General features: G+C 33.8%; 1 protein-coding gene across 1 annotated transcript; it reads right to left on the reverse strand.

Moving 5' to 3' along the window:
• Nucleotides 1-7,335: 7,335 nt before the first annotated feature.
• LOC128241929 (uncharacterized) lies at nucleotides 7,336-11,529 on the reverse strand. The gene is made up of 5 exons (XM_052959067.1): nucleotides 11,396-11,529; nucleotides 10,024-10,167; nucleotides 9,038-9,143; nucleotides 8,281-8,449; nucleotides 7,336-7,531 (listed from the first exon to the last, which is right to left on the reverse strand). Exons 2-5 carry the CDS (start codon nucleotides 10,161-10,163, stop codon nucleotides 7,431-7,433), a joined length of 516 nt encoding a protein of 171 aa, XP_052815027.1. The 5' UTR covers nucleotides 10,164-10,167; nucleotides 11,396-11,529; the 3' UTR covers nucleotides 7,336-7,430.
• Between the last annotated feature and the right edge of the window lie 559 nt (nucleotides 11,530-12,088).

Genomic DNA, 12,088 nt, shown 5'->3' on the forward strand with positions numbered 1-12,088 from the left:
ATAGAAACAAAGCCAAATTGTAAGTCTTGTGCGAAATCTGTATGTACTTTGTTACAATCTCTTTGATTCCATTATGCTTGGTTGAATCAAGGTGTTGGTGATGAAAATATATTGATGTCTTTGTTGAAGTCTAGACTTCATGATACATTTATCCAAAACTGGAGGTCAGAACTTCATAATCGTCACGTGCAAGAACTAATACAATGTTTTGTAAATTTATGTTGCAACCTTATTTGACAAATGTTAATAAATATAAATTTAGAAAAGACCTATGTAAATTAAGAGTATCATCTCATTGATTAGAAATAGAAGCAGGAAGATGGCACAGACCCGAACCAATATCTTAAAATAGAAAATGTATTTTGTGTGATGTATTGGAAGATGAATTTCATTTTTTGTTCTTGAATGCCCTCTGTAAAACGAATTACGAAAGTCATATATCAACACAAGTATTATCGAAACAGACTAAACGTACTACATGTAGAGTAAAATCAATACATGACAATATGACTGCGAGAGATCCGTGTGAAATAACGTTTATATAGGATATCACAAGTCATAATAATAATGATACTTGTTTCTTAAACAAAATGCATAATTATCATGGATGGCTAAATTTCTATTCACTTTAACATTTTCGGATTGCATTAATTCAACAAATTTTAGTACGTTTATTCTGTTTCGATAATAAAAAAAACCTTACAGATAATTATCATAAATTAAGAAAAAGACTTTCTCAAAATATGTTACTGATCATTAAAATATCATATCTAAGTACAATAATAGTCTAAAATCACTGATTTCTAACAGTATTGCTCATCCCGAATTTTATGCTGATTTTGTATAGAAAAATCGTACAATTAAAATGTTTCCAGCAACTAGTTGGGCAGATAGACTCAATGAATTGCTGGAATCTTGTTTAAGCCGTAGATATAATGGCAATACTTTAAAGAGAACTTGCCTTGTGTGTTTTTTTGGATGAATTCATTACAAAAAATATGAAGTTGCATATGGCGTCTTTACATAACTAATCTTTCAGTCCTTGATTTAATTTTTCAAAACCTTTCTTAGGGTAATTATTTGGAAGAAGATTTTAACAAATATATATATTGTATTTATTGTTTGTTCCTAGATTTAGTACAATGATGCTTTTTATTATGAAACTCTTTGATCACACAGTTTTAAACCTTTTAATTGCTAAGCCAGACTGTGTGGGATTTAAAGTCTCAAACAATAACTACATAATATCTTTGAAAAGTCACTGCATTAGGTACTCTGAATTGTTCTCCTTCGTCTACAGATAGAGTAGTGATTCCTTATCATAGAAGTACTTTGGATTTACCTATTACTGTATCATTATTTGTTTTATTATTAAGTTTTCTCAAGTGAATGCATACTTTGATAAGATTTACCATTTACGATTTTACTTTATTCGGGATAATTTGGATAAGAGTGAGGTTATGCATTCAAACTAGTTTAAACCCTGGCTAGTAAATATACAATTTACTATCCGTCCAAAGGCGGTACATAACAATCCTTGATCAACACCCCTAGTTTTTATATATCATATATGTGTTTGTGCTGTTTGTGGAGTTTTGTGCTGTTGTACCATGTTTCTGGTGTGTAATTGTTTGTTTTTGTGTTCTATGTCTATTGCGTTGACCCTGTGTCATAAAACGGGGTTAATGTTTAAACTTTCAACTACTCTACTTGTTTCTGTAGTTTTGCATATAAATATTCAATGCCTTTAGTTCAGTCATATAAAAACAATGAGCAATATTATATTTACATATCTCAATTGTTTGGAAAACTACCAAAAAAACATAACTTAAAGATTTAAAACTGCGATCTGATATTTTGTCAGCGATCTTATATCTCTTCTGTTCAGACATATACGCAAACAAACAAGTTGCCAAAACAGTCAGTCAGCTGATAATGCAGCGTAATAAATCATTTGTGAAATATCATTTTGATTTTGGACTATTATGCTTGTTGATGCTGCATCAATCTCGTTCAGCGTGCAAACATATATTGCATTTTAAACTTGTACAATATACACACAACTCGATGACGCAGTACACAAATAGAAGTCCTGTATCACACGTTCCGGTATCGTTTCGCAACCTTTCCGGTAACGATTTTAATGCAAAGTGTTGAATTTACACTGGGTCATCATGCAAATGACAAACTGAATATATTTTTATAATATCTAAGTATTTAATGATTATGGTAATATCGGCTAGATGCAATACAATGAAAACTACAGGGACAAGCAAAGTGCCAAAATTCAAATATAAACCCTGTTAAGAGACACAATGTAAGCGACCAAACGACACTTAACGAGAGACATATAGATAGGTGATGCATTTAGTTTTTAATCTTAATGCATTATAATATTTACCCAATTGACTTAATTTTTCAAAACAAAAAAGGCATTTGCCTTTTTTAATTAATAGCTACGTGGCCTCAAATTCCCCTGATAAAAAAGCTCCAAAATATCACTAAATGTTTGTTTATTTCTACATTTTTTAATGATGCATTAAAATTGGCATACCTATATTGCGCAACTCGAACATAGACTCTGAACATTGTGTGAAGTTAGCTTAACATACGACATTAGACATTCGAAAGAAGAATGTCGTGATGGCAAAACGTTTGAAGATGGAGCTCCCCTGGGCTCAATTTTGGGTCCTCTTTTATTTCTTATATACATTAATGACATAGTAAACGAGACAGATTCAAATGTTAACCTATTTGCTGATGATACAAGTCTATCTGTTATAGTGGACACCCCCCAAACTGCAGCTTTAAAACTACAGACAGATATAAACAAAATATATATTTGGGCTGATGAGTGGCTTGTAAAGTTCAATCCCAACATATTTGAATCAATGGTCATATCTCGAAAACGAAACAAACCCAGTCATACGCCTGTGTACATGTTTGACACTGATATCCCGTTTGTTGAATCTCACAAACAACTGGGTATTTTTCTTTCTAATGAGGGAAATTGGCATACTCACATTAACTATATTAAAGAAAAGCTTGGTCTAGAGTTAACATCATGAAACGTCTACGCTATCAACTGGATAGGAGGTCTCTGGAGGTTATTTATTTTTCTTTCATTAGGCCAATCATGGAGTATGCGGATGTCATCTGGAATAATTGTACACAGTATGAAAAAAACGAACTTGACAAAATTCAAAACGAATGCGAACGCATTGTTACTGGTTGAACACGCCTTGTTTCTCTGCGTCTGCTTCACATTGACTTTGACTTTGAGAGCTTGGAAACAAAGACGTGAAAAACACAAGCTTTTCTCTTTTACACATGAAAAATGGTCTCTCTCCTGAATATCTGTCAAGTTCATTCCTTCCTACATCAATCGCAGCATGGAATAGTCTCCCAGCTGAAGCACAAAGCATTGACAGTGTCTCTGGCTTTAAAGCGTACCTTAAGTCGGATAATTCCAAACCAAATACTCTGTTTTATTATGAGAAACGTCGATTACAGGTCATTCACACTCGCTTACGGAACGAATGCACTTCATTGAACCACCACCTGTTTGTTAAAAATATTGTGCCCTCATCCCTTTGTGCGTGTGGAGTTCAGGAAACAACATATCATTATCTTCTTATCTGTCCCCTTTATACTGAACAAAGGAGACTTCTTCTTAACTCTGTAGAGGCTTTGACTGACGTAACGCTTCGCAATTTACTATACGGTGACACTGCCCTCATAGAAGAACAACATAAGACACTGTTCGATGCAGTTCACATCTTTATTCAAATGACAAAAAGATTCGATAGCCAGTGACAGTCACTTCCTACAACCAAATATCTATCCAACTCAGGATTATCTCCTTTCTGTATACATGTGATATTCAGCACTACCAATCAGGGCCCAGTGAAGAAAAGGCACTGGAAGTTGCTCATTTAAACCAACCTCCCTATCCTCTTTCTTCACTCTTATCCTCTTTACCTTCTTATTCAATGGGAGTATATCCACAGTATTTTTCCTTTTTACTCTGTTTCGAAGTTTCCCCCGCACGTTTTCGAATAAGTCAGCTCTTTAAAATGAACTTGTTAGTACTGTATCACACGTTCCGGTATCGTTTCGCAACCTTTCCGGTAACGATTTTAATGCAAAGTGTTGAATTTACACTGGGTCATCATGCAAATGACAAACTGAATATATTTTTATAATATCTAAGTATTTAATGATTATGGTAATATCGGCTAGATGCAATACAATGAAAACTACAGGGACAAGCAAAGTGCCAAAATTCAAATATAAACCCTGTTAAGAGACACAATGTAAGCGACCAAACGACACTTAACGAGAGACATATAGATAGGTGATGCATTTAGTTTTTAATCTTAATGCATTATAATATTTACCCAATTGACTTAATTTTTCAAAACAAAAAAGGCATTTGCCTTTTTTAATTAATAGCTACGTGGCCTCAAATTCCCCTGATAAAAAAGCTCCAAAATATCACTAAATGTTTGTTTATTTCTACATTTTTTAATGATGCATTAAAATTGGCATACCTATATTGCGCAACTCGAACATAGACTCTGAACATTGTGTGAAGTTAGCTTAACATACGACATTAGACATTCGAAAGAAGAATGTCGTGATGGCAAAACGTTTGAAGATGGAGCTCCCCTGGGCTCAATTTTGGGTCCTCTTTTATTTCTTATATACATTAATGACATAGTAAACGAGACAGATTCAAATGTCAACCTATTTGCTGATGATACAAGTCTATCTGTTATAGTGGACACCCCCCAAACTGCAGCTTTAAAACTACAGACAGATATAAACAAAATATATATTTGGGCTGATGAGTGACTTGTAAAGTTCAATCCCAACATATTTGAATCAATGGTCATATCTCGAAAACGAAACAAACCCAGTCATACGCCTGTGTACATGTTTGACACTGATATCCCGTTTGTTGAATCTCACAAACAACTGGGTATTTTTCTTTCTAATGAGGGAAATTGGCATACTCACATTAACTATATTAAAGAAAAGCTTGGTCTAGAGTTAACATCATGAAACGTCTACGCTATCAACTGGATAGGAGGTCTCTGGAGGTTATTTATTTTTCTTTCATTAGGCCAATCATGGAGTATGCGGATGTCATCTGGAATAATTGTACACAGTATGAAAAAAACGAACTTGACAAAATTCAAAACGAATGCGAACGCATTGTTACTGGTTGAACACGCCTTGTTTCTCTGCGTCTGCTTCACATTGACTTTGACTTTGAGAGCTTGGAAACAAAGACGTGAAAAACACAAGCTTTTCTCTTTTACACATGAAAAATGGTCTCTCTCCTGAATATCTGTCAAGTTCATTCCTTCCTACATCAATCGCAGCATGGAATAGTCTCCCAGCTGAGGCACAAAGCATTGACAGTGTCTCTGGCTTTAAAGCGTACCTTAAGTCGGATAATTCCAAACCAAATACTCTGTTTTATTATGAGAAACGTCGATTACAGGTCATTCACACTCGCTTACGGAACGAATGCACTTCATTGAACCACCACCTGTTTGTTAAAAATATTGTGCCCTCATCCCTTTGTGCGTGTGGAGTTCAGGAAACAACATATCATTATCTTCTTATCTGTCCCCTTTATACTGAACAAAGGAGACTTCTTCTTAACTCTGTAGAGGCTTTGACTGACGTAACGCTTCGCAATTTACTATACGGTGACACTGCCCTCATAGAAGAACAACATAAGACACTGTTCGATGCAGTTCACATCTTTATTCAAATGACAAAAAGATTCGATAGCCAGTGACAGTCACTTCCTACAACCAAATATCTATCCAACTCAGGATTATCTCCTTTCTGTATACATGTGATATTCAGCACTACCAATCAGGGCCCAGTGAAGAAAAGGCACTGGAAGTTGCTCATTTAAACCAACCTCCCTATCCTCTTTCTTCACTCTTATCCTCTTTACCTTCTTATTCAATGGGAGTATATCCACAGTATTTTTCCTTTTTACTCTGTTTCGAAGTTTCCCCCGCACGTTTTCGAATAAGTCAGCTCTTTAAAATGAACTTGTTAGTACTTTATCTTGCTATATGTTGAATTTGGTCTGTAGTCTATGAAAATGTGTATTAAGATGGATAGGTTTTTGCTTCAATTATTACGATTGGAGACTCCGCTCAATGATGACTGTACCCATTGTGTCCGTGAATGTAGTTTCGTCATTAGAGTTTACATTCTCCAAACCATCGTTTAAATAAATCGTGAGTAGATACGCCAAATGATATGTTTTATATTTCATCGTGCGATCAAAATAATGTGGTGATTGGATGGTGGCCAAATTTTATGCGAGTCATTAGAATTATGCTGAAAGTCTGCATAATTATCTCCCTGTGAAGTTTATTAAAATGATTTTAGATTGCAAGATGAAACGGTCTAACGAGAGTCAGACTATTTTTATCGCATGCATTTTTCGATAAACATAACGAAAATATGTTGTTAATTCTTCTATTAAAATTTATATACTTTGCTCTAATAAGATTGATCAAAAGTAAACTAAGCGTGTATAAATTACATAAACGTTGCCAATGAAACCACTATGTTATCATATTACACTTTTTGACCAAAATAAAAAAGAGCAGGGTACGTACACATGCGTTACAGAAAAAAAATCGTGATCGTTGTATTCAGCTGGAAACAATGTTTTATATATGATGCATGGATGTCCGTTCGTCGAAGATAAAATACAATATACTCTAGACAATAATCAGTCCGTGCCAACTATCTTAAATTGTTTTTATCCTCCCGACAACCCTCGACGTCGAGTACCTATATAGATGGAGTGCATGTTTAATGGTAACATTTACAAAGCATAAAACTTGGAACATTTATTAGATGTTACATGTTTTAGTAAAATTTTCTTCCACATACTAAAATATGACGGTAAATAGTTATTTCCAATAACCTATGTTTTATCTACCAAAATGAGTTCATTTTACTAACAAACTCGATTATGGTTAAATGGTCGAAAGTGTTCATAAGTGTTATCTGAAGGAGTGATAAATAATAAGAATGATTCCCCAATAATTATAAGAGTCGGTATTAACGAACAGGGCAGGTTGGGAAACCTAGGACCAAACTATTACCATTCTCGTACACCAGAGTGATGATGCTACGTGTTCCACAGTTTAATCATTATCAAACATCTGATGAATGAGAATGACTATCATCTAACTCATAGATAATATATATGACGACACAATCTGATATAAGGATCAAACTAAACTGTTATAAAACATATTCTGTTCATGGTAAAAACAACTAATATTGTAACAGATCAACTTTAATCGAATTAAGTGGTAAGAGCAAATAGCATTGTAATTGAATAGAGTTTAATCGATGTAAGTGAAATTTATTCCCAATTATTGTCCATTCCTTGCACTTTTAAACCTATTCTGGAAGCAGTCGTCGATCAGGATCGGAGCAAGAGTAACAAACTCGTCTTTGCTAATTGTATCGTCAACTGAAATATAAAAAATACAATGGTTAACACCATGGACAAGCCAAATAGTCAGCATGTTCACAATAACTGCATTTAAGTCCATAAGGCTCAATGACAAACACACTCTTAATAAGAGAAACACAGAGTGACATGCAGTGAATTTAACTTTATAATTGCATAATGAGATAACCGCCGAGGAACGGTCGGCGAAACTGAACCTCACAATCTAAAACGATGTATAAATAGGTTTATTTTGTGTTCATCAAGATTATCAATAAATGTAAATATGTTTGCCTGATCAGAATTTCACTTAATTATACAAGGGATTCGTCATCAAGACTATCCGTCTGCTTAGCGGTAAGCAATATTTAGGGTGTATTAATATTTAAGAGTATTAGGTTAATACACAATAGTATGCGTTGCGCAGAAAAAAAATTAAATGGCGTAATGTACATAAAATGTTTTACAGTCGTTATAAGCTATTATATACGCTAAAAGCAGATATACCTTAAAGGATTAGTTAAAAAAATAAGTTTGTGAAAACATACATCATCTAAGTATGCTAGGTCATTATGGCTTTATATTGCTTTTGAAACAGCAGTGCCCCAGGAAACCCACTTGTACGAGCCCAACGCACATACGTAAGGGCAGGAATCGAACCCGGGACACCTGGTTGAGAAGGGAGTGCGCTAACCATGACATTACCTGGACAACCATTATATAATTATTTGATATACAAGAATATTGTCATTAACATTGTAATAAGTTACCTATTCCTTTATTCAAAGCATAAAAGAGCATGTTAGCCTCGGTGGTATTTCCAAATACCGACCACATCTCAACGGTTGAAATGCTTCCATCTTTATCTTGATCGTAGAAGTCAAACTCACAGGGATCAGCCATAAGCTTCACATGAAAGCTTTCACTATCCTGATCAAACTGTAAATATAACATCATAACTATGATTTATTTGCAAAATACAACATTTTAGTGTAAATATTCAAACATAAAACAGACAGTCAATTAGGGAAGTGTTACATTTACCCTGATTATCACAATACTGTCATATTTTATTTCTTTCGTTAGGTTTTCCAGTATTTATTACGTATAACACTAATTTATATAAAGCATAACTTATAAAAATAAATCGAAGACGACATTGTTTTTGGAAGACATTCCGGGTTTTTTCATCTTCTTTAGCAGAGGTCAAAATTCGGCAATTTCCAAAATGAAAAAAGACACTTATTTCACAACAAATATTAACACAAAGTTGTGCGGGTTTTTTCTTTAAATTCAATAATTCATTGTTTTTGCTGATGGAATATGTCAGGCCTCTTCCCAATTTATGGTGAAAAAGCCTTGACAAAACACAATATGACATAGTGTCAAACTGTCGATTATGAAGCTATCGATACTTGGACAGATTGTGGTCAAAATAAATCCGCGAACAACTTCTGCGGCCTATTGCGGATCATTTTAATGAATGCATAATCATCGTTACATCTCTACACATTAAGAAGAATATACCCTCAAAGCCCTCCGGCGTCTCCACGAGAACCCTGCACTAATCCCCCAATTTCCATTGCTGTCCAAGCTGCCTCCGATTCTTGATCTTGATCCACGACGACCACGCCTGAAGGTACCCAATAATGTAGAGTATAGCTTAAATATCAGGTCTTGGAATAAACCAGCATTCAATCACATCTACCTTATACGCCCACTCCCCCTTTTGGTTTTAAAGAGTTTACATTTATTTAAAAGGTCGTTGCAAATTTATTTTTATTTTACTCTTTGCACTTTTAAGAGGAATGTGCTTAACATGCACATGACTAAATGTCAAATATACTTGCGAAATATTATATGATAGCTTTTGTAATGCACTTAATTTTATGTAAATATATACGCTTACATTGTATGTACATGTATATTGTGTAATTAAAGTAAAGTCACAACGTCCAAATAAATGTTCTGTATTGTTCTGAAGATATTGTCAAATTGACGGATAGCTACGTCCAGACAACTTATGATTTACTGGAAGCCGGATTCGAATTGGCACACTCTTGATTTTACGGTTTTGGTACAGTTTACCCTTCTCCTGAAAATTGTGGTAAAGTAAACCCCTGCCATAACTATTTTGTTTACGGTACTTCCCACCAGTACACGCATAAAGGTCAGTTGTAATAACATCTCACTTTGCCTTTCAACGCTTAAAAGTACAAACCTTTTAAGCGTTGAATCTATTGTCCTTTATTGTATTGGTCATAAAATGCTACGAAGAATCAAAACATGTCATTATTCATTTTTTCCGGACACGATTAACAATGGGATATTCCTTTCTAAGGTTTGAAATTGATTAAAATCTCGACATCAATTGCATAAGACCTACCTCTCTTGCCACTGACAAAACTGATTTAGCACAGCCTTATAAGCTCGCTATTGTTATAGATACTCTTCAACCGTTTGGCGATACACATGAGGGACAATAAAAAAAACAAGCAATGCTATACTCTTACCTGGTCCAGCCAATATCACCCCTGATCCCACCACCTCTGCCGCGACCCACTCCAAAGTCAATTGAATTCCTCTGACCCAGGATAATTTGTAAAAGACAGAGGCCAATAATCAGGCCAGCGTATCTTGTTAAATGACCCATGATCCTGAAAATATAGAGTTAACATATTAACCAAAATGCACTTTTTTTTGAAAGGCAGAAACCGCTTATCAGCCAACTGTTTCTCATTTCATGATAAATGGTCATTTAAATAATAATGGTATAACCAAAAAACAAACTCTTGTGCAGAATCCAGTTTTTAGGCATAAGAATCTAGTTTCATGAACCATGATCATAAAAATGTAATGTTAACAAAAAACACACCACAAATTTCTGTGCAATGCAGAGTCCAATAAGGCAAATAATTATCAAAGATACATTTTTTTTATTTAAATTGGCTGCCTGAAAAGTATGCTTTATAACGATTGCTTGTATTGGAACTTACTATAAATGTTATGGAAAACACAAGTCAAGCATTGCTATCAAATCGGTTAAGACAAAAAATCTCATTGCGTGGTAGTAATTGCCCTTACAGTAACTACAAACTGGAAAAGGTCAAGGACATAAGCTCAGGACTTTCATGAGCCATCCTAGATTTGTATACAACACACTGTAGTCGAGTTACCAACTATTTAAATAGTATCCAAGTTTTGTGTCTACGAGTGCATTGAATGGTGTGTATTTATTTAAACGTCATACTTATTATTTAGAAGTACGCATGCTATGTTGTACTTCAAAGATAAATATTCTTATGTTATAATTTAATCAATTGTGTTACAAAATGTATTCTGAAGTGTTTTTACCTGAATTATCAGTCAATCAATCAATCAATCAATCAATCAATCAATCAATCAATCAATCAAGTAAAACAAAAGAAACAATAGGTTTGTTTGATCATTAATGACGTCACCACCATTATTTTACATATTTTTATATAAAGCTTATGTATGAACTGTGCCCTCACGTAAACTCGTTTGTTTCATATGTAGAAAACTCGTGTAATACATTACGTATTGAATGAACACTCATATGATACCCTCTGTTTCAGAAATAAATCAAAATCCTCTTTTTACTGCTTCACGGTCTATGATTACACAAATCTGCCCGTTGTAAATGTACTTCCAATACAAGATTGTATTGTATACTTTCCCTTCAGAACCGTTCAATATTGTAAAATGAAATGAACATTGATTCCTGTTTTAAGTAGGCTTACAATTATTTCGTTAATTGATTTAAAGAATGGTTAAAAATGTCTTACAACATTATAGTATTAGTTAAGTTATAGATTTACATCATCAACAACAACATCAACAATATATAGAACATATTCTCACCTTTTGACGACAAATGATGTAAATCTGCAGAAGGTGATACTGAACGATACACTTTCACTGTGTGATCACCGTATATATACCATCTTTCTAAACCACAGAAACGTCTGGGGATTTTGTTGTTATTTCTGCATCTTGCCAATAAAGTGTAAGATAACGTTGTGGTTCATTCTAATAGTGATTGATTAATGAAATCCTGGTAATTAAATATGCGTAAATAACTTCTTTGTAATCAGTTATGATACACTTATTTTTGCGAGTATTTCGGACAAATTGTTTTTTTTGTTTTTGTGTTAATTACCATGACTAACAAAAGATATATGTTATCTATGCAAGGATATAATGGAATCCAGACTTCCCATGATCAAACATGGTTAACATCTTAGGTAGACAGCAAAATTCAACATTTCAAAAATACGATTACTCAAATCAGTTAACAGGATGTATTGAGGATATACCTTTTTTATTATATCTCAATTTTGTTAAAATTCTTTTCATGCAAGCATTGCTTTTTATTATACTTAATTTACCAGATATTATTTGCTTGCTGTTTATCTGTTTCATGCTCATGATTTATGTATCATTATCTGAAATAAATGCTGGTTGCGTCAAGAGGAATTACCATATTTTATATGACAATTGATGTTCATGCTGATTATGCTTATGTTGTATAACATTTAATATACAAAATGTTTA

The sequence above is a fragment of the Mya arenaria genome, chromosome 7 (assembly GCF_026914265.1).
Source record: "Mya arenaria isolate MELC-2E11 chromosome 7, ASM2691426v1".
Lineage (NCBI taxonomy): Eukaryota > Metazoa > Mollusca > Bivalvia > Myida > Myidae > Mya > Mya arenaria.

Excerpts from the sequence above, each read along its gene's own strand:
- LOC128241929 (XM_052959067.1), bottom strand. The coding sequence starts at position 10,163 with ATGGGTCATTTAACAAGATACGCTGGCCTGATTATTGGCCTCTGTCTT. Across the intron at positions 8,450-9,037 it reads GACGCCGGAGGGCTTTGAGG|TTTGATCAGGATAGTGAAAG; the intron begins GTATATTCTTCT and ends TTATATTTACAG. Across the intron at positions 7,532-8,280 it reads TGCTTTGAATAAAGGAATAG|TTGACGATACAATTAGCAAA; the intron begins GTAACTTATTAC and ends TTTATATTTCAG.